We start from the raw sequence: 22618 nt of genomic DNA, 5'->3' as shown, positions 1-22618 counted from the left end.
ATAGGGTATTGGGTATTTGGTATAGAGTATAGAACATAGAGTATAGATCATAGAGTATTTGGTATAGGGTATATAGTATAGAGCATAGAGTATTGGGTATAGAGTATAGGGTATTGGGTATAGAGGATAGAGTATAGGGTATTGGGTATATCGTATAGGGTATAGAGGATTGGGTATAGAGTATTGGGTATAGGGTATTGGGTATAGAGTATTGGGTATAGAGTATTGGGTATAGGGTATTGGGTATAGAGTATTGGGTATAGAGTATTGGGTATAGAGTATTGGGTATAGAGTACTGGATATAGAGTATAGAGTATAGGGTATAGAGTATAGGCTATTGGGTATAGGGTATTGGGTATAGAGTATAGAGTATAGGCTATTGGGTATAGGCTATTGGGTATAGGGTATTGGGTATAGAGTATTGGGTATAGGGTATTGGGTATAGGGTATTGGGTATAGGGTATTGGGTATAGAGTATTGGGTATAGAGTATTGGGTATAGAGTATTGGGTATAGGGTATAGAGTATTGGGTATAGGAGTATTGGGTATAGGGTATTGGGTATAGGGTGGGTATAGGGTATAGGGTATAGAGTATTGGGTATAGAGTATTGGGTATAGGGTATTGGGTAGGGTATTGGGAGTATTGGGTATAGAGTATTGGGTATAGAGTATTGGGTATAGAGTATTGGGTATAGGTATTGGGTATAGGGTATTGGGTATAGGGTATTGGGGTATTGGGTATAGAGTATTGGGTATAGAGTATTGGGTATAGGGTATTGGGTATAGAGTATTGGGTATAGAGTATTGGGTATATTGGGTATAGGGTATTGGGTATAGTAGAGTATTGGGTATAGGGTATTGGGTATAGAGTATTGGGTATAGTATAGGTATTGGGTAGAGTATTGGGGGTATTGGGTATAGAAGTATTGGGTATAGAGTATTGGGTATAGGGTATTGGGTATAGGTATTGGGTATAGGTATTGGGTATAGAGTATTGGGTATAGAGTATTGGGTATATATTGGGTATAGAGTATTGGGTATAGGGTATTGGGTATATTGGGTATAGGCTATTGGGTATAGGTATTATAGAGTATTGGGTATAGATTGGGTATTGGGTATAGAGTATTGGGTATAGGTATTGGGTATAGAGTATTGGGTATAGAGTATTGGGTATAGGTATTGGGTATAGGGTATTGGGTATGGGTATAGGGTATTGGGTATAGAGTATTGGGTATAGGTATTGGGTATAGAGTATTGGGTATAGAGTATTGGGTATAGGGTATTGGGTATAGAGTATTGGGTATAGAGTATTGGGAGTATAGGAGTATTGGGTATAGAGTATTGGGTATAGAGTATTGGGTATAGGGTATTGGGTATAGAGTATTGGGTATATAGTATTGGGTATAGAGTATTGGGTATATAGTATTGGGTATATAGGGTATAGAGTTGGGTATAGAGTACTAGAGTATTGGGTATAGGGTATAGAGTATTGGGTATAGAGGTATTGGGTATAGAGTATTGGGTATAGAGTATTGGTATAGAGTATTGGGTATAGAGTATAGGTATTGGGTATAGAGGATTGGGTATAGAGTATTGGGTATAGAGTATAGAGTACTGGGTATAGAGTATTGGGTATAGAGTAGTATAGAGTATAGAGTATTGGGTATAGAGTATAGGTATAGAGCACTGGGTATAGAGTATAGAGTACTGGGTATAGAGTATAGAGTATAGAGTATTGGGTATAGAGGATAGAGTATAGGTATAGAGTATTGGGTATAGAATATTGGGTATAGAGGATATAGAGTATTGGGTATAGAGTATTGGGTATAGAGGATAGTATAGAGTATTGGGTATAGAGGATAGAGTATAGAGTATTGGGTATAGTATAGAGTATTGGGTATAGAGGATAGAGTATAGAGTATAGAGTACTGGGTATAGAATATTGGGTATAGAGTATAGAGTATAGAGTACTGGGTATAGAGTACTGGGTATAGAGGATAGAGTATAGAGTATTGGGTATAGAGGATAGAGTATAGAGTATTGGGTATAGAGTATAGAGTATTGGGTATAGAGGATAGAGTATAGAGTACTGGGTATAGAGTATAGAGTACTGGGTATAGAATATTGGGTATAGAGGATAGAGTATAGAGTATAGAGTACTGGGTATAGAGTATAGGGTATAGAGTATAGAGTACTGGGTATAGAGTATAGAGTATAGAGTATTGGGTATAGAGGATAGAGTATAGAGTATAGAGTACTGGGTATAGAGTATTGGGTATAGAGTATTGGGTATAGAGTATTGGGTATAGGCTATTGGGTATAGGGTATTGGGTATAGAGTATTGGGTATAGAGTATTGGGTATAGAGTATTGGGTATAGGGTATTGGGTATAGGGTATTGGGTATAGAGTATTGGGTATAGGGTATTGGGTATAGAGTATTGGGTATAGAGTATTGGGTATAGAGTATTGGGTATAGAGTATTGGGTATAGGGTATTGGGTATAGAGTATTGGGTATAGGCTATTGGGTATAGGGTATTGGGTATAGAGTATTGGGTATAGAGTATTGGGTATAGAGTATAGGCTATTGGGTATAGGCTATTGGGTATAGGGTATTGGGTATAGAGTATTGTGTATAGAGTATTGGGTATAGGGTATTGGGTATAGAGTATTGGGTATAGGCTATTGGGTATAGGGTATTGGGTATAGAGTATTGGGTATAGAGTATTGGGTATAGAGTATTGGGTATAGAGTATTGGGTATAGAGTATTGGGTATAGGGTATTGGGTATAGGCTATTGGGTATAGAGTATTGGGTATAGAGTATTGGGTATAGAGTATTGGGTATAGAGTATTGGGTATAGAGTATTGGGTATAGAGTATTGGGTATAGAGTATTGGGTATGGGGTATTGAGTATAGAGTATTGGGTATAGAGTATTGGGTATAGAGTATTGGGTATAGGGTATTGGGTATAGAGTATTGGGTATATAGTATTGGGTATAGAGTATTGGGTATATAGTATTGGGTATAGGGTATTGGGTATAGAGTACTGGGTATAGAGTATAGAGTACTGGGTATAGAGTATAGAGTACTGGGTATAGAGTACTGGGTATAGAGGATAGAGTATAGAGTATTGGGTATAGAGGATAGAGTATAGAGTATTGGGTATAGAGTATAGAGTATTGGGTATAGAGGATAGAGTATAGAGTACTGGGTATAGAGTATAGAGTACTGGGTATAGAATATTGGGTATAGAGGATAGAGTATAGAGTACTGGGTATAGAGTATTGGGTATAGAGTATAGAGTACTGGGTATAGAGTATAGAGTATAGAGTATTGGGTATAGAGGATAGAGTATAGAGTACTGGGTATAGAGTATAGAGTACTGGGTATAGAATATTGGGTATAGAGGATAGAGTATAGAGTACTGGGTATAGAGTATTGGGTATAGAGGATAGAGTATAGAGTACTGGGTATAGAGTATTGGGTATAGAGTATAGAGTACTGGGTATAGAGTATAGAGTACTGGGTATAGAGTATAGAGTACTGGGTATAGAGGATAGAGTATAGAGTACTGGGTATAGAGTATAGAGTACTGGGTATAGGGTATAGGGTATTGGGTATAGAGTATTGGGTATAGGGTATTGGGTATAGAGTATTGGGTATAGAGTATTGGGTATAGAGTATAGAGTACTGGGTATAGGGTATAGGGTATTGGGTATAGAGTATTGGGTATAGGGTATTGGGTATAGAGTATTGGGTATAGAGTATTGGGTATAGAGTACTGGGTATAGAGTATAGAGTACTGGGTATAGGGTATAGGGTATTGGGTATAGAGTATTGGGTATAGGGTATTGGGTATAGAGTATTGGGTATAGAGTACTGGGTATAGAGTATAGAGTACTGGGTATAGGGTATAGGGTATTGGGTATAGAGTATTGGGTATAGGGTATTGGGTATAGAGTATTGGGTATAGAGTATTGAGTATAGAGTACTGGGTATAGAGTATTGGGTATAGAGTACTGGGTATAGAGTATTGGGTATAGAGTATTGGGTATAGAGTATTGGGTATAGAGTATTGGGTATAGAGTATAGAGTACTGGGTATAGGGTATAGGGTATTGGGTATAGAGTATTGGGTATAGGGTATTGGGTATAGAGTATTGGGTATAGAGTATTGGGTATAGGGTATTGGGTATAGAGTATTGGTTATAGGGTATTGGGTATAGAGTATTGGGTATAGAGTATTGGGTATAGAGTACTGGGTATAGAGTATAGAGTACTGGGTATTGGGTATAGGGTATTGGGTATAGAGTATTGGGTATAGGGTATTGGGTATAGAGTATTGGGTATAGAGTACTGGATACAGAGTATAGGCTATTGGGAAATGGGTATAGGTTATTGGTATAGAGTATTTGGTATTGGGTATAGGTCATTGGTATAGGTTACTAGGTATTGGGTATAGGATATAGGTTATTGGTATAGGTTACTAGGTATTGGGTATAGGTACTGACTCTCAGGAGGGATCCTGTCCTTGTGTGGACAACCAGACAGGCTGCGGTGGTGGGGGTAGAGTCCAGTAACATGACCAGTCCCGTCACAGCCAGGGGTGGGGCATTTGATCTCCCTCTTCTCTGGCCTGCTGCCCTCTACAGAGACAGCTAGAAGATACACAACATACCGCTGCTTAACCATCTGCCTGAAAGCTGTCAAACACACTACAAGAAATACACATTGAATCAAACAAAAAAATGCACACATTAGACAATTCATTGTATATAGTCTTGTGGATGATTTGTATGTGTGGAGCAGGGAACTCATTAGGTCAAACTGAAGAGTGAAAAGGACACTGTATAAGTGGTAGTATTAATGTATACAGTAGAGAACTGAGGAGCCCTGTTCACTATTACTATGCTGGAGGGAGAAAGAGGGAAGAGGTGGGAAAGCGATGCTCTATTGGCCTCCAAATTGAATGTTAACGAGACATGCGCCTTCTAATTAGTGCTGGGCAGAACACGAGCATCGCCACAGGAGGGTAGAACTGGGACAGGCTGCCCCACTAGGCACGGCCTGTTAGTGTCAGAGGCATGACAAATGGGAACAGTGCCAGGACACAACTAGGCCCAAACAATAACACGTTAATAAACACTGCACCAATTTCAATATGGAGGAGGAACTACTAGAGCCAACAGTGTTACACACTCATATGTGCATATGTAATGTTTGTGTTTAATCAGTCTCTCTCTCTCTCTCTCTCTCTCTCTCTCTCTCTCTCTCTCTCTCTCTCTCTCTCTCTCTTTCTCTCTCTCTCTAAACTCACTGATGCGTATCTGTGGTCTCTCTCTCTCTCTCTCTCTCTCTCTCTCTCTCTCTCTCTCTCTCTCTCTCTCTCTCTCTCAACTCACTGATGAGTATCTGTGGTATCTCTCTCTCTCTCTAAACTCACTGATGAGTATCTGTCTCTCTCTCTCTCTCTCTCTCTCTCTCTCTCTCTCTCTCTCTCTCTCTCTCTCTCTCTCTCTCTCTCTCTTTCTCTCTCTCTAAACTCACTGATGAGTATCTGTGGTCTGTTTCTATTTGATAATGTATTGTAATATGGGAGACTGGTCCAATGGGTTTCTATTTGAAAGCTCTCTGGGGTTTTAGGCTGGGTATCCGTAAAGCTCTTTGGGGTTTTAGGCTGGGTATCTGTAAAGCTCTTTGGGGTTTTAGGCTGGGTATCCGTAAAGCTCTCTGGGGTTTTAGGCTGGGTATCCGTAAAGCTCTTTGGGGTTTTAGGCTGGGTATCCGTAAAGCTCTTTGGGGTTTTAGGCTGGGTATCTGTAAAGCTCTTTGGGGTTTTAGGCTGGGTATCCGTAAAGCTCTTTGGGGTTTTAGGCTGGGTATCCGTAAAGCTCTTTGGGGTTTTAGGCTGGGTATCCGTAAAGCTCTTTGGGGTTTTAGGCTGGGTATCTGTAAAGCTCTCTGGGGTTTTAGGCTGGGTGTCTGTAAAGCTCTCTGGGGTTTTAGGCTGGGTATCTGTAAAGCTCTCTAGGGTTTTAGGCTGGGTATCTGTAAAGCTCTCTGGGGTTTTAGGCTGGGTATCTGTAAAGCTCTCTGGGGTTTTAGGCTGGGTGTCTGTAAAGCTCTCTGGGGTTTTAGGCTGGGTATCTGTAAAGCTCTCTGGGGTTTTAGGCTGGGTATCTGTAAAGCTCTCTGGGGTTTTAGGCTGGGTATCTGTAAAGCTCTCTGGGGTTTTAGGCTGGGTATCTGCAAAGCTCTCTGGGGTTTTAGGCTGGGTATCTGTAAAGCTCTCTGGGGTTTTAGGCTGGGTATCTGTAAAGCTCTCTGGGGTTTTAGGCTGGGTATCTGCAAAGCTCTCTGGGGTTTTAGGCTGGGTATCTGTAAAGCTCTCTGGGGTTTTAGGCTGGGTATCTGTAAAGCTCTCTGGGGTTTTAGGCTGGGTATCTGCAAAGCTCTCTGGGGTTTTAGGCTGGGTATCTGTAAAGCTATCTGGGGTTTTAGGCTGGGTGTCTGTAAAGCTCTCTGGGGTTTTAGGCTGGGTATCTGTAAAGCTCTCTGGGGTTTTAGGCTGGGTGTCTGTGAAGCTCTCTGGGGTTTTAGGCTGGGTGTCTGTAAAGCTCTCTGGGGTTTTAGGCTGGGTATCCGTAAAGCTCTTTGGGGTTTTAGGCTGGGTATCCGTAAAGCTCTTTGGGGTTTTAGGCTGGGTATCTGTAAAGCTCTCTGGGGTTTTAGGCTGGGTATCTGTAAAGCTCTCTGGGGTTTTAGGCTGGGTATCTGTAAAGCTCTCTGGGGTTTTAGGCTGGGTATCTGTAAAGCTATCTGGGGTTTTAGGCTGGGTGTCTGTAAAGCTCTCTGGGGTTTTAGGCTGGGTATCTGTAAAGCTCTCTGGGGTTTTAGGCTGGGTATCTGTAAAGCTCTCTGGGGTTTTAGGCTGGGTGTCTGTAAAGCTCTCTGGGGTTTTAGGCTGGGTATCTGTAAAACACTTTGTGACAACTGCTGGTGTAAAAATGGCTTTATAAAATGCATTTTATTGATTGATTGGAACGGCATCCATACCTTTGCTGCTGAAGCAGCTGTTGCGCATGGCGTTCAGGTGTTTGGGCCGGTCGTCCATGCTGAAATAGCGGTGGTGGAGCTCCGGGGTGACAGCGGGGTGACGGAGGAGGAGGAGGTCGTGAGGCCCTTTCACCTGTTCTGCCTTCAGGGCGATGGCTTGCTCCAGGAGCCCCAGATTTCCCCGGGTCATATCATACGTTTCTGACTCATCCGTCCACCTCTGAGACAAACTATCATCTTCCTCCTCCTCCTCCTCCTCATCACCATCTTCATCTTCATAGTCCTTTCCCGAATCCTCTGAGCGCACCTCGATTATGTCAGAGGCTGCTGAGGCCTTATGGGAGATGTAGTGCTGTAAGGGGCTGACTCTGTGGGGATTGTAGTTCTCCAGTGGAATGGTCCTGTGGGGGTTGTAGTTCTCCAGGAGGCTGGTCCTGTGGGTGTTGTAGTTTTCGAGGAGGCTGGTCCTTTTGGGCATGTAGTGCTCTGTAGTCCTGTCCCCCTGTGTGGCTGGTCCCTGAGCTGCTGCATTGCTGCTAATGGAGTTAGAGGTGGGCAGGACGACATGGTGCACTCTCTCATCCACCTCCTCAATGTCATCTTCCTCCTCCTCTTCATCCAGGATCTCCTGTGGCTGGTGCTCTGCTTCTCTCCTCTCCTCTTCATACTCTTCCTCCTCCTCGTCTTCCTCAGCCTTGTCCTGCTGCTGGTGAATGTCTCCAGTGAAATACGGGTGCTCAAAGGTTCTCTGTGTCACAGCCTCCCTAGTCTCCTCAATCTCATCTTCCTCCTCCTCCTCTTCCTCCTCTTCCTCCTCCTCCTCCTCTACTAGGTGTTCCACTGCCACAGTGGCGTGCTCCACAGCTGTGATATCCTTCTCTGTCTCCATGGTAACGTGCGCCTGTGAGGTGGTCTCTGCGGTGTCGGGGACCCTGCCCAGGTACAGTAGAGAGTTGGCTAGGATCTGATGGTAGCTGGAGTATTCCGCTCTCTCAGGCCATTCCCCCTCCTCAGCTTTACATGTTGTTTTACTGGATCCTGGCTCAATGATCATGCATTCTTCTGTGGGAGAGTCAAGGACACGTCGGTGAGTTAGAAACACCAATGGACAGGAGAGGGTTTTAGTTACCATCATCCTCTCTGTCATCCACTCCCTCCTTGTCATGATTCGAATGATATCATCATTAATAAACAGCCCGTTAATATGAGTCACACACCATGATCACTTGGTTCATTGTGAGTCATGGTGGTGTGTGTTTACAGTACAGTGTACAGCACCTACCTTCATCTGAATCTATGCTCTCCTCTTTCTGCTCTGTCACGTTCTCCTCCTCTTCCTCCTCTTCCTCCTGCTCGTCCTCCGGTTTTTCTTCCTGCTGTGCCTGTGGTTGTTCCTCTGTCTTCTCTTCCTCCTCCCTGGCCTCCCCCTCCACCTCCTTCTCCCTGGCCTCCACCTCCACCTCCTCCTCCCTGGCCTCCCCCTCCACCTCCTCCTCCCTGGCCTCCCCCTCCACCTCCTCCTCGCTGCTCCCATCACTGTCCACGCTGAAGCCCTCATCCATGGCCAGCTTTAGAGGGTGGGACTTCCTTTTAGAAGATGGCTGCTCCTGCTCTGCCTCAGCATCCGCCAGACGTCTCTTCCTGACCAATGGGCAGCCCAGCACACTGCACGGGAACAGGGGCAGAGAGTGAGAAAGGGAGCGGGGGGGTGTTGGGAAGAGAGGGGGAGAGGGAGAAAGGGAGAGGGTGTGTTGGGAAGAGAGGGGGAGAGGGGGAGAGGGAGAGGGGGTGTTGGGAAGAGAGGGGGAGAGGGGGAGAGGGAGAGGGGGTGTTGGGAAGAGAGGGGGAGAGGGAGAGGGGAAGAGAGGGGAGAGGGGAGAGGGAGGGGGTGTTGGGAAGAGAGGGGAGAGGGAGAGATGGAGGGAGAGGGGGTGTTGGGAAGAGAGGGGGATAGGGAGAGATGGAGGGAGAGGGGGTGTTGGGAAGAGAGGGGAGAGGGAGAAAGGGAGAGGGGGTGTTGGGAAGAGGGGGAGAAGGAGAGATGGAGGGAGAGGGGGTGTTGGGAAGAGAGGGGAGAGGGAGAGATGGAGGGAGAGGGGGTGTTGGGAAGAGAGGGGGAGAGGGAGAAAGGAGAGGGGGGTGTTGGGAGAGAGGGGGAGAGGAGAGATGGAGGGAGAGGGGGAGTTGGGAAGAGAGGGGAGAGGGAGAGGGGGTGTTGGGAAGAGAGGGGGAGAGGGAGAGATGGAGGGAGAGGGGGTGTTGGGAAGAGAGGGAGAGGGAGAGGGGGTGTTGGGAAGAGAGGGAGAGGAGGGGGTGTTGGGGAGAAAGGGGAGAGGGAGAGAGGGGAGGGGTGTTGGGGAGAGAGAGGTGTTTGGGAAGGGAGGGGGAGAGGGAGAGGGATAAGGGGACATTGGGAAGAGAGGGAGAGAGGGGGAGAGAGGGGAAGAGAACCCCGAGGGGTGCATCTTCAGTCATGAGCATCAAACATAGCTTATGGAGAGGTAGAAACTCAAAGCATAACAAAACAACACAAAAACAAACCAAACAATAATACAAACATGCCTATCAATGAGTTAAAATGCCATGGAGATCTGAGATGAATAATGGAGGGATGCTGAGTGTACTGCACTATGCCTGGAGGAAAGATCTGTTCTCGCTCTTACATTACAACCAATCACAGCCAACTGACTGGAACTTTAATGAACACACAACGAGAGGCAGTGGAGGATCAAATTCAATAAAGCCTAGAAAACAGAGGGAGTGGAGGGAATCTATAAACACGGTTCATCTGGAAATTGGTTCTTGAATGAATACACATGTAAATAAATGTAATTTGTAATATCTTTCCAATAAGCTGGAGTCACGACGCAGCGAGCGGCCCCAGGTCTACAGGGGTCTTCTTGGTAAGACAGAGGGAGAGGCCCCAGGTCTACAGGGGTCTTCTTGGTAAGACAGAGGGAGAGGCCCCAGGTCTACAGGGGTCTTCTTGGTAAGACAGAGGGAGCGGCCCCAGGTCTACAGGGGTCTTCTTGGTAAGACAGAGGGAGCGGCCCCAGGTCTACAGGGGTCTTCTTGGTAAGACAGAGGGAGCGGCCCCAGGTCTACAGGGGTCTTCTTGGTAAGACAGAGGGAGCGGCCCCAGGTCTACAGGGGTCTTCTTGGTAAGATAGAGGGAGCGGCCCCAGGTCTACAGGGGTCTTCTTGGTAAGATAGAGGGAGCGGCCCCAGGTCTACAGGGGTCTTCTTGGTAAGACAGAGGGAGCGGCCCCAGGTCTACAGGGGTCTTCTTGGTAAGACAGAGGGGGCGGCCCCAGGTCTACAAGGGTCTTCTTGATAAGACAGAGGGAGCGGCCCCGGGTCTACAAGGGTCTTCTTGGTAAGACAGAGGGAGCGGCCCCAGGTCTACATGGGGTCTTCTTGATAAGACAGAGGGAGCGGCCCCAGGTCTACATGGGGTCTTCTTGGTAAGACAGAGGGAGCGGCCCCAGGTCTACAAGGGTCTTCTTGGTAAGACAGAGGGAGCGGCCCCAGGTCTACATGGGGTCTTCTTGATAAGACAGAGGGAGCGGCCCCAGGTCTACATGGGGTCTTCTTGATAAGACAGAGGGAGCGGCCCCAGGTCTACATGGGGTCTTCTTGGTAAGACAGAGGGAGCGGCCCCAGGTCTACAGGGGTCTTCTTGGTAAGACAGAGGGAGTGGCCCCAGGTCTACAGGGGTCTTCTTGGTAAGACAGAGGGAGCGGCCCCAGGTCTACAAGGGTCTTCTTGGTAAGACAGAGGGAGCGGCCCCAGGTCTACAAGGGTCTTCTTGGTAAGACAGAGGGAGCGGCCCCAGGTCTACATGGGGTCTTCTTGATAAGACAGAGGGAGCGGCCCCAGGTCTACATGGGGTCTTCTTGGTAAGACAGAGGGAGCGGCCCCAGGTCTACAAGGGTCTTCTTGGTAAGACAGAGGGAGCGGCCCCAGGTCTACAGGGGTCTTCTTGGTAAGACAGAGGGAGCGGCCCCAGGTCTACAGGGGTCTTCTTGGTAAGACAGAGGGAGCGGCCCCAGGTCTACAGGGGTCTTCTTGGTAAGACAGAGGGAGCGGCCCCAGGTCTACATGGGGTCTTCTTGATAAGACAGAGGGAGCGGCCCCAGGTCTACATGGGGTCTTCTTGGTAAGATAGAGGGAGCGGCCCCAGGTCTACAGGGGTCTTCTTGGTAAGACAGAGGGAGCGGCCCCAGGTCTACAAGGGTCTTCTTGGTAAGACAGAGGGAGCGGCCCCAGGTCTACAGGGGTCTTCTTGGTAAGACAGAGGGAGCGGCCCCAGGTCTACAGGGGTCTTCTTGGTAAGACAGAGGGAGAGGCCCCAGGTCTACATGGGGTCTTCTTGATAAGACAGAGGGAGCGGCCCCAGGTCTACATGGGGTCTTCTTGATAAGACAGAGGGAGCGGCCCCAGGTCTACATGGGGTCTTCTTGGTAAGACAGAGGGAGCGGCCCCAGGTCTACAGGGGTCTTCTTGGTAAGACAGAGGGAGCGGCCCCAGGTCTACAGGGGTCTTCTTGGTAAGACAGAGGGAGCGGCCCCAGGTCTACAAGGGTCTTCTTGGTAAGACAGAGGGAGCGGCCCCAGGTCTACAAGGGTCTTCTTGGTAAGACAGAGGGAGCGGCCCCAGGTCTACATGGGGTCTTATTGATAAGACAGAGGGAGCGGCCCCAGGTCTACATGGGGTCTTCTTGGTAAGACAGAGGGAGCGGCCCCAGGTCTACAAGGGTCTTCTTGGTAAGACAGAGGGAGCGGCCCCAGGTCTACAGGGGTCTTCTTGGTAAGACAGAGGAGCGGCCCCAGGTCTACAGGGGTCTTCTTGGTAAGACAGAGGGAGCGGCCCCAGGTCTACAGGGGTCTTCTTGGTAAGACAGAGGGAGCGGCCCCAGGTCTACATGGGGTCTTCTTGATAAGACAGAGGGAGCGGCCCCAGGTCTACATGGGGTCTTCTTGGTAAGATAGAGGGAGCGGCCCCAGGTCTACAGGGGTCTTCTTGGTAAGACAGAGGGAGCGGCCCCAGGTCTACAAGGGTCTTCTTGGTAAGACAGAGGGAGCGGCCCCAGGTCTACAGGGGTCTTCTTGGTAAGACAGAGGGAGCGGCCCCAGGTCTACAGGGGTCTTCTTGGTAAGACAGAGGGAGAGGCCCCAGGTCTACAGGGGTCTTCTTGGTAAGACAGAGGGAGCGGCCCCAGGTCTACAGGGGTCTTCTTGATAAGACAGAGGGAGCGGCCCCAGGTCTACATGGGGTCTTCTTGGTAAGACAGAGGGAGCGGCCCCAGGTCTACAGGGGTCTTCTTGGTAAGACAGAGGGAGCAACCCCAGGTCTACAGGGGTCTTCTTGGTAAGACAGAGGGAGCGGCCCCAGGTCTACAGGGGTCTTCTTGATAAGACAGAGGGAGCGGCCCCAGGTCTACATTGGGTCTTCTTGGTAAGACAGAGGGAGCGGCCCCAGGTCTACATGGGGTCTTCTTGGTAAGACAGAGGGAGCGGCCCCAGGTCTACAGGGGTCTTCTTGATAAGACAGAGGGAGCGGCCCCAGGTCTACAGGGGTCTTCTTGGTAAGACAGAGGGAGCGGCCCCAGGTCTACATGGGGTCTTCTTGGTAAGACAGAGGGAGCGGCCCCAGGTCTACAGGGGTCTTCTTGATAAGACAGAGGGAGAGGCCCCAGGTCTACAGGGGTCTTCTTGGTAAGACAGAGGGAGCGGCCCCAGGTCTACATGGGGTCTTCTTGGTAAGACAGAGGGAGCGGCCCCAGGTCTACAGGGGTCTTCTTGGTAAGACAGAGGGAGAGGCCCCAGGTCTACAGGGGTCTTCTTGGTAAGACAGAGGGAGCGGCCCCAGGTCTACAGGGGTCTTCTTGGTAAGACAGAGGGAGCGGCCCCAGGTCTACAGGGGTCTTCTTGGTAAGACAGAGGGAGCGGCCCCAGGTCTACAGGGGTCTTCTTGGTAAGACAGAGGGAGCGGCCCCAGGTCTACAGGGGGTCTTCTTGATAAGACAGAGGGAGCGGCCCCAGGTCTACAGGGGTCTTCTTGGTAAGACAGAGGGAGTGGCCCCAGGTCTACAGGGGTCTTCTTGGTAAGACAGAGGGAGCGGCCCCAGGTCTACATGGGTCTTCTTGGTAAGACAGAGGGAGTGGCCCCAGGTCTACAGGGGTCTTCTTGGTAAGACAGAGGGAGTGGCCCCAGGTCTACAAGGGTCTTCTTGGTAAGACAGAGGGAGCGGCCCCAGGTCTACAAGGGTCTTCTTGGTAAGACAGAGGGAGCGGCCCCAGGTCTACAAGGGTCTTCTTGGTAAGACAGAGGGAGCGGCCCCAGGTCTACAGGGGGTCTTCTTGGTAAGACAGAGGGAGCGGCCCCAGGTCTACAGGGGTCTTCTTGGTAAGACAGAGGGAGCGGCCCCAGGTCTACAGGGGGTCTTCTTGGTAAGACAGAGGGAGCGGCCCCAGGTCTACATGGGGTCTTCTTGATAAGACAGAGGGAGCGGCCCCAGGTCTACAGGGGTCTTCTTGGTAAGACAGAGGGAGCGGCCCCAGGTCTACATGGGGTCTTCTTGGTAAGACAGAGGGAGCGGCGTAGAACAGTGTGTCAGACAGGGACATATTAGGGTTGTTCTGAGACCCAGGAGGGTTGAGGGGGTAGGTGGGGTTTTCTGAGACCCAGGAGGGTTGAGGGGGTAGGTGGGGTTTTTCTGAGACCCAGGAGGGTTGAGGGGGTAGGTGGGGTTTTTCTGAGACCCAGGAGGGCTGAGGGGGTAGGTGGGGTTTTTCTGAGACCCAGGAGGGCTGAGGGGGTAGGTGGGGGTTGTTCTGAGACCCATGAGGACTGGGGGCTGAGGGGGTAGGTGGGGTTGTTCTGAGACCCAGGAGGACTGGGGGCTGAGGGGGTAGGTGGGGTTGTTCTGAGACCCAGGAGGACTGGGGGCTGAGGGGGTAGGTGGGGGTTGTTCTGAGACCCAGGAGGGCTGGGGGCAGAGGGGGTAGGTGGGGTGGGGGTTGTTCTGAGACCCAGGAGGGCTGGGGGCTGAGGGGGTAGGTGGGGGTTGTTCTGAGACCCAGGAGGGCTGGGGGCAGAGGGGGTAGGTGGGGTGGGGGTTGTTCTGAGACCCAGGAGGGCTGGGGACTGAGGGGGTAGGTGGGGGTTGTTCTGAGACTCAGGAGGGCTGAGGGTGAAGGTGGGCGTGGGGGTTGTTCTGAGACCCAGGAGGGCTGAGGGGTAGGTGGGGGTTGTTCTGAGACCCAGGAGGGCTGAGGGGGTAGGTTGGGGTTGTTCTGAGACCCAGGAGGGCTGGGGGCTGAGGGGGTAGGTGGGGGTGGGGTTTGTTCTGAGACCCAGGAGGGCTGGGAGCTGAGGGGGTAGGTGGGGGTGGGGGTTGTTCTGAGACACAGGAGGGCTGGGGGCTGAGGGGGTAGGTGGGGGTGGGGGTTGTTCTGAGACCCAGGAGGCCTGGGGGCTGAGGGGGTTGGTGGGGGTTGTTCTGAGACCCAGGAGGGCTGGGAGCTGAGGGGGTTGGCTGCCCTACCTTCTGTGTCGTGAATATCTCCCACTGATGTGGCCAGAGCATCCAGGGGGTGGGGCAGGTGAATGGAGTCAGAGACACGTTTTCACATTTTACACATTTTGTCCCTTGGAGAATTTATGATAATATAACAGGTGAATGAAAATAATAAAAAGTGTAGTAAAAATAATAAATATAACACACACACACACACACAGAAATACAAGTGGTAGTAACCAAGAACAAATGTGTCATCCATCAAGCTGGCCAATACAATTTCATGTGATAGAGATTAATTTCCCCTCTCTCAGGAGTCATCTACAGGTGCCCTCACAGTCTATAGATGGCCCTCACAGTCTACAGGTGCCCTCACAGTCTATAGATGGCCCTCACAGTCTACAGGTGCCCCTCACAGTCTACAGGTGGCCCTCACAGTCTATAGATGGCCCTCACAGTCTACAGGTGGCCCTCACAGTCTACAGGTGCCCTCACAGTCTACAGGTGGCCCTCACAGTCTACATGTGGCCCTCACAGTCTACAGGTGGCCCTCACAGTCTACAGGTGGCCCTCACAGTCTACAGGTGGCCCTCACAGTCTACAGGTGGCCCTCACAGTCTACAGGTGGCCCTCCAGTCACAGTGGCCCTACAGTCTACAGGTGGCCCCAGTGTGTGCCCTCACAGTCTACAGGTGCCCAGGTCACAGTCTACAGGTGGCCCTCACAGTCTACAGGTGCCCTCACAGTCTATAGGTGGCCCTCACAGTCTACAGGTGGCCCTCACAGTCTACAGGTGGCCCTCACAGTCTACAGGTGGCCCTCACAGTCTACAGGTGCCCTCACAGTCTACAGGTGCCCTCACAGTCTACAGGTGGCCCTCACAGTCTACAGGTGCCCTCACAGTCTATAGATGGCCCTCACAGTCTATAGATGGCCCTCACAGTCTACAGGTGCCCTCACAGTCTACAGGTGGCCCTCACAGTCTACAGGTGGCCCTCACAGTCTACAGGTGCCCTCACAGTCTATAGATGGCCCTCACAGTCTACAGGTGGCCCTCACAGTCTACAGGTGCCCTCACAGTCTATAGATGGCCCTCACAGTCTACAGGTGCCCTCACAGTCTACAGGTGGCCCTCACAGTCTACAGGTGGCCCTCACAGTCTACAGGTGGCCCTCACAGTCTACAGGTGCCCTCACAGTCTACAGGTGGCCCTCACAGTCTACAGGTGGCCCTCACAGTCTACAGGTGGCTCTCACAGTCTACAGCCCTCGCAGTCTACAGGTTATTATTACTTATTAGAATGCTGTATTTGTATTTTTAAACGAGACAGGAGCCTCTACAGCACCTCAAGGGGGTTTTGGAGTGCAGCTGATCAATGCTTAAGAGTGAAGTGTGACAAATTATTATTTTGGGAGAGGAGACGATGTTGGTCATGACTGATGAGGTTCAGTAGATGAGATCTCTCCTCTCTTCTCCTCTTAAAGGTCGCTTTTCTCATCTCTACTCTTATAGACATGCTCCCCAGGGAATGGTTGGTTGGGTCATGACTGATGAGGTTCAGTAGAGGATGAACCCAGTACCATGCAGATTTTGCTCATGGGGGGAGGACGAGGAAGAGGAGGAGAAGGACAAGAAGAAGGAGGTTTCTGTTTAACCGCAGTATATTAAAAGGGTTAAACTTGGACCAGGAAGTAAAACCACGAAGTTACTATGGGCGTTATGATCATTCTCGTCATGTGACAAGCAGTCTGTATGGCTGAAATGTGCAGTATGACAAAACAAGACTAGAGTATAACGTTTCCGTTTAGCGAGATACACACTAGACAGACGAACAACGTACAAACAGGATGCAGTATTGTACAGCGCTTACCTCAGCTCTTGTCCAATGAGCTCGGTGGGAACTAGAGAACCAATAAGAGACGAGCAAAGATGAACCAGCTGAAAGCTGCACTGCAGAAGGAACTAGTTACAATCAATAAATCACAAATGCATAAGAATCCCTGGAGGATCTTCACAGAAATAACCAGAAATATACAGACATCTGAAAAAAACAAAATACAAAACATATACAGATATAAATAGAAATATACAGAAATATACATTAATTATCGGGAGAAAAATGAACGACCTACACACACAGGCAACAACAAACAGAACACACACACAGACATACAGTACACAACACACACACACACACACACACACACACACACACACACACACACACACACACACACACACACACACACACACACACACACTCACACACACACACACACACACCACACACACTCACACGCACACACACACACAGCCAAGGACACCTAGATCAGTCAAATTGCTCTGCGCTGATCAGAAGAAATATACAATTACATGCAGACTTCAGCATTAATTGTTGCAGTTAAGTTATCATAATTAAAATAAAAACTACCTACATCAGTTAAAAATACTGCATTTCGTTCAGGCGACTTAATTGTTTTTAGAAATATCATTAAGTTTTCATTATGGCTATTGGAGAAAATCTCTCTCCTCATAGTCAGGCGTCCCTGTGGCATGAGAGCTGAACTCACCTCTGATTCCCTTGGAGCGTGTGCTTCGCGTGTCATCACTCTCCACACTCATCTGTCACAAAGGAAAGAGGTCACAGAGAGTCAAGACAGGTTTTAATGGAAGAGGAAATGAGAGAAGAACAGCAGCCATTACAGACTAACACCCACTCACTGTTACAGTTCAAATTCATGTCTACTTACATGTATCCAACATAATATCCACATCTGATTATATACAGAGTACACACAATGTCACCCCCCTCCTCTCTCCCTTCCTCTCTCCTCCTCTCCTCTCCCCCTCTCCTCCCCCCCTCCTCTCTCCCCCCTCCTCCTCTCTCCCCCTCTCCTCTCTCCCTTCTTCTCTCCCCCGCCCTCCTCTCTCCCCCTCCTCTCTCCCCCTCTCTCCTCTCCCCCTCCCTTCCTCTCTCTCCCTTCCTCTCCTCTCCCCCCCTCCTCCTCTCTCCCCCTCCTCTCCTCTCCCCCTCTCCTCTCTCCTCTCTCCCCCTCCCCCTCCTCTCCCCCTTCCTCTCCCCCTCCTCTCCTCTCCCCTTCATCTCCCCCTCCTCTCCTCTCCCCCTTCCTCTCCCCCTCCTCCTCTCCCCCTCCTCCTCTCCCCCTCCTCCTCTCTCCCCCTCCTCCTCTCTCCCCCTAACCTGGGAGTGTTCTCTCCTCTCCCCCTCCTCCTCTCTCTCCCCCTCCTCTCTCCCCCTCCTCCCTCTCCCCCTCCTCCTCTCTCCCCTAACCTGGGAGTGTTCTCTCCTCTCTCCCCCTCCTCCTCTCCCCCTCCTCCTCTCTCCCCTAACCTGGGAGTGTTCTCTCCTCTCTCCCCCCCTCCTCCTCTCCCCTTTCTACTCTCCCCTAACCTGGGAGTGTTCTCTCCTCTCTCCCCCTCCTCCTCTCCCCTCCTCCTCTCTCCCCCTAACCTGGGAGTGTTCTCTCCTCTCTCCCCCTCCTCCCCCTCCTCCCTCCTCTCTCCTCCTCCTCCTCTCTCCCCTAACCTGGGAGTGTTCTCTCCTCTCTCCCCCTCCTCCTCTCCCCCTCCTCCTCTCTCCCCTAACCTGGGAGTGTTCTCTCCTCTCTCCCCCCTCCTCCTCTCTCCCCCTACCCTGGCAGCGTTCTCTCCTCTCTCCCCCTCCTCCTCTCCCCCTCCTCCTCTCCCCCCTCCTCCTCTCTCCCCTAACCTGGGAGTGTTCTCTCCTCTCTCCCCCTCCTCCTCTCCCCCCTCCTCCTCTCTCCCCCTAACCTGGGAGTGTTCTCTCCCTCTCTCCCTCCTCCCTCCCCCCTCCTCTCCCCTAACCTGGGAGTGTTCTCTCCTCTCTCCCCCTCCTCCTCTCCCCCTCCCTCCTCTCCCCCTCCTCCTCTCTCCCCCTAACCTGGGAGTGTTCTCTCCTCTCTCCCCCCTCCTCCTCTCCCCCTCCTCCTCTCCCCCTCCTCCTCTCTCCCCTAACCTGGGAGTGTTCTCTCCTCTCTCCCCCTCCTCCTCTCCCCCTCCTCCTCTCTCCCCTAACCTGGGAGTGTTCTCTCCTCTCTCCCCCCTCCTCCTCTCCCTCCTCCTCCTCTCTCCCCCTAACCTGGGAGTGTTCTCTCCTCTCTCCCCCCTCCTCCTCTCCCCCTCCTCCTCTCCCCCTCCCTCCTCTCTCCCCTAACCTGGGAGTGTTCTCTCCCTCTCTCCCCCTCCTCTCCTCCCCCTCCTCCTCTCTCCCTAACCTGGGAGTGTTCTCTCCTCTCTCCCCCCTCCTCCTCTCCCCCCTCCTCCTCTCTCCCCTAACCTGGGAGTGTTCTCTCCTCTCTCCCCCCTCCTCCTCTCCCCCCTCCTCCTCTCTCCCCCTAACCTGGGAGTGTTCTCTCCTCTCTCCCCCCTCCTCCTCTCCCCCCTCCTCCTCTCCCCCCTCCTCCTCTCTCCCCCTAACCTGGGAGTGTTCTCTCCCTCTCTCCCCCTCCTCCTCTCCCCCTCCTCCTCTCCCCCTCCTCCCTCTCCCCCTAACCTGGGAGTGTTCTCTCCTCTCTCCCCCCTCCTCCTCTCCCCCCTCCTCCTCTCTCCCCCTAACCTGGGAGTGTTCTCTCCTCTCTCCCCCCTCCTCCTCTCCCCCCTCCTCCTCTCCCCCTCCTCCCTCTCCCCCTAACCTGGGAGTGTTCTCTCCTCTCTCCCCCTCCTCCTCTCCCCCTCCTCCTCTCCCCCTCCTCCTCTCTCCCCTAACCTGGGAGTGTTCTCTCCTCTCTCCCCCTCCTCCTCTCCCCCTCCTCCTCCCTCTCCCCCTCCTCCTCTCTCCCCCTCCTCCTCTCCCCCTCCTCCTCCTCTCCCCCTCCTCCTCTCCCCCTCCTCCTCTCTCTCCCCCTCCTCCTCTCCCCCTCCTCCTCTCCCCCTCCTCCTCTCTCCCCCTCCCTCTCTCCCCCTCCTCCTCTCTCCCCCTCCTCCTCTCTCCCCCTCCTCTCTCCCCTAACCTGGGAGTGTTCTCTCCTCTCTCCCCCTCCTCCTCCTCTCCCCCTCCTCCTCTCTCCCCCCCTCCCTCCTCTCCCCTCCTCCTCCCCCTCCTCCTCTCCCCCTCCTCCCTCTCCCCCTCCTCCTCTCCCCCTCCTCCTCTCCCCCCCTCCTCTCCCCCTCCTCCTCTCTCCCCCTCCTCCTCTCTCCCCCTCCTCCTCTCTCCCCCTCCTCCTCTCTCCCCCTCCTCCTCTCCCCCCTAACCTGGGAGTGTTCTCTCCTCTCTCCCCCTCCTCCTCTCTCCCCCTCCTCCTCTCCCCCTCCTCCTCCCTCTCCCCCTCCTCCCTCCCCCTCCTCCTCTCCCCCTCCTCCCTCTCCCCCCTCCTCCTCTCCCCCCCTCCCTCTCTCCCCCTCCTCCTCTCTCCCCCTCCTCCTCTCTCCCCCCCTCCTCCTCTCTCCCCCTCCCTCGTCTCCCCCCCTCCTCTCTCCCCCTAACCTGGGAGTGTTCTCTCCTCTCTCCCCCTCCCTCCTCTCCCCCTCCTCCTCCTCCCCCCCTCCTCCTCCTCCCCCCTCCTCCCTCCCCTCCTCCTCCTCTCCCCTCCTCCTCCTCTCCCCCTCCTCCCTCTCCCCCTCCCTCCTCTCTCCCCCTCCTCTCTCCCCCCTCCCTCCTCTCCTCTCTCCCCCTCCTCCTCTCTCCCCCTCCTCCTCTCTCCCCCTCCTCCTCTCTCCCCCTCCTCCTCTCTCCCCCCTCCTCCTCTCTCCCCCTCCTCCTCTCCCTCCTCCTCCTCCTCCCCCCTCCTCTCTCTCCCCCTCCTCCCTCTCTCCCCCTCCTCCTCTCCCCCTCCTCCTCTCTCCCCTAACCTGGGAGTGTTCTCTCCCTCCCCCTCCCCCCTCCCTCTCCCCCTCCTCTCTCCCCCTAACCTGGGAGTGTTCTCTCCTCTCCCCCTCCTCCTCTCCCCCTTCCTCTCCCCCTCCTCCTCTCTCCCCTAACCTGGAAGTGTTCTCTCCTCTCCCCCCTTCCTCTCTCCTCCTCCTCTCTCCCCTCCTCCTCCTCTCCCCTCTCCTCCTCTCCCCCTCCTCCTCTCCCCTTCCTCTCCCCCTCCTCCTCTCTCCCCTAACCTGGGAGTGTTCTCTCCTCTCCCCCTTCCTCTCTCCTCCTCCTCTCTCCCCTCCTCCTCCTCTCCCCCTCTCCCTCTCTCCCCCTCCTCCTCTCCCCCTTCCCTCTCCCCCTCCTCCTCTCTCCCCCTAACCTGGGAGTGTTCTCTCCTCTCCCCCCTTCCTCTCTCCTCCTCCTCTCTCCCCTCCCTCCTCCTCCTCCCCCTCTCCTCTCTCCCCCTCCTCCTCTCCCCCTTCCTCTCCCCCTCCTCCTCTCTCCCCCTAACCTGGGAGTGTTCTCTCCTCTCCCCCCCCTTCCTCTCTCCTCCTCCTCTCTCCCCTCCTCCTCCTCTCCCCTCTCCTCTCTCCCCCTCCTCCTCTCCCCCTTCCCTCCCCCTCCTCCTCCTCTCCCCCTAACCTGGGAGTGTTCTCTCCTCTCCCCCCTTCCTCTCTCCTCCTCCTCTCTCCCTCCTCCTCCTCTCCCCCTCTCCTCTCTCCCCCTCCTCCTCTCCCCTTCCTCTCCCCCTCCTCCTCTCTCCCCCCTAACCTGGGAGTGTTCTCTCCTCTCCCCCTTCCTCTCTCCTCCTCCTCTCTCCCCTCCTCCTCCTCTCCCCCTCTCCTCTCTCCCCCTCCTCCTCTCCCCCTTCCTCTCCCCCTCCTCCTCCTCTCTCCCCTAACCTGGGAGTGTTCTCTCCTCTCCCCCCTTCCTCTCTCCTCCTCCTCTCCCCCTCCTCCTCCTCTCCCCCTCTCCTCTCTCCCCCTCCTCCTCTCCCCTTCCTCTCCCCCTCCTCCCTCTCTCCCCTAACCTGGGAGTGTTCTCTCCTCTCCCCCTCCTCCTCTCTCCCCCCTCCTCCTCTCTCCCCTAACCTGGGAGTGTTCTCTCCCTCTCCCCCTCCTCCTCTCTCCCCCTAACCTGGGAGTGTTCTCTCCTCTCTCCCCCCTCCTCCTCTCCCCTCCTCCTCTCTCCCCCTAACCTGGGAGTGTTCTCTCCCTCTCTCCCCCTCCTCTCTCCCTCCTCCCTCTCCCCCTCCTCTCTCCCCTCTCCTCTCCCCCTCCTCCTCTCCCCCCTCCTCCTCTCTCCCCCTACCCTGGGAGTGTTCTCTCCTCTCCCCCCTCCTCCTCTCTCCCCTCCTCCTCTCTCCCCCTAACCTGGGAGTGTTCTCTCCTCTCTCCCCCCTCCTCCTCTCTCCCCCTAACCTGGGAGTGTTCTCTCCTCTCTCCCCTCCTCCTCTCTCCCCTAACCTGGGAGTGTTCTCTCCTCTCCCCCTCCTCCTCTCTCCCCTAACCTGGGAGTGTTCTCTCCTCTCCCCCTCCTCCCTCTCTCCCCTAACCTGGGAGTGTTCTCTCCTCTCCCCCTCCTCCTCTCTCCCCTAACCTGGGAGTGTTCTCTCCTCTCCCCCCTCCTCCTCTCTCCCCCTAACCTGGGAGTGTTCTCTCCTCTCCCCCTCCTCCTCTCTCCCCCTAACCTGGGAGTGTTCTCTCCTCTCCCCCCTCCTCCTCTCTCCCCCTAACCTGGGAGTGTTCTCTCCTCTCCCCCCTCCTCCTCTCTCCCCCTAACCTGGGAGTGTTCTCTCCTCTTCCACTGTTGCCATATACATCATCATAAAGAGAGAGAGAATGAGATTGAGCGAGCGAGCGAGCGAGAGAAACAGCAAATGAATCAACGTAAACTTACACAGATAAAAAAAATCTAATTGAAAGAGAAATAAAAAATGATATTTACATCAGCTGGGAGAGAAAATAAGCAGGTGGTTTGTTTTTAAATCCTCCTACAGTACCAGTCCTCGATCTGCCCTCCTGACCACCCTGGACCCTCCCTCTGTCCATAACCCTGTTATTTCCACCACCTGAGCGGATTAGAAATGCAAAATAATTCATATGCAATGCCTACATATATGAGGACCAGGTCATGTAAGCAGAGGGAATGGTAATCATAACTGACCATAGTAACACAGTAATAATAACAAACACACCAC

The 22618-nt window shown here is 52.7% G+C and overlaps 1 protein-coding gene across 5 annotated transcripts in view; it reads right to left on the bottom strand.

Annotated features, from left to right (window-relative positions):
• The window catches only part of LOC118374212 (myelin transcription factor 1-like), a 53013-nt gene that overhangs the window by 16748 nt on the left and 13647 nt on the right, over positions 1–22618 (bottom strand). For all 5 annotated transcript variants that reach the window (XM_052484739.1, XM_052484738.1, XM_052484741.1 and 2 more), the window contains 5 exons: positions 17150–17201; positions 16450–16480; positions 8340–8722; positions 7058–8119; positions 4513–4659 (listed from right to left, as the gene is read on the bottom strand). In XM_052484739.1, the coding sequence (XP_052340699.1) occupies positions 4513–4659; positions 7058–8119; positions 8340–8722; positions 16450–16480; positions 17150–17201 (1675 nt within the window). The remainder of the gene's footprint in view (positions 1–4512; positions 4660–7057; positions 8120–8339; positions 8723–16449; positions 16481–17149; positions 17202–22618) is intronic.

This window comes from Oncorhynchus keta, chromosome 28, assembly GCF_023373465.1.
Source record: "Oncorhynchus keta strain PuntledgeMale-10-30-2019 chromosome 28, Oket_V2, whole genome shotgun sequence".
In the NCBI taxonomy this organism is placed as follows: domain Eukaryota; kingdom Metazoa; phylum Chordata; class Actinopteri; order Salmoniformes; family Salmonidae; genus Oncorhynchus; species Oncorhynchus keta.
This window is presented reverse-complemented; position numbering and strand designations above follow the sequence as displayed.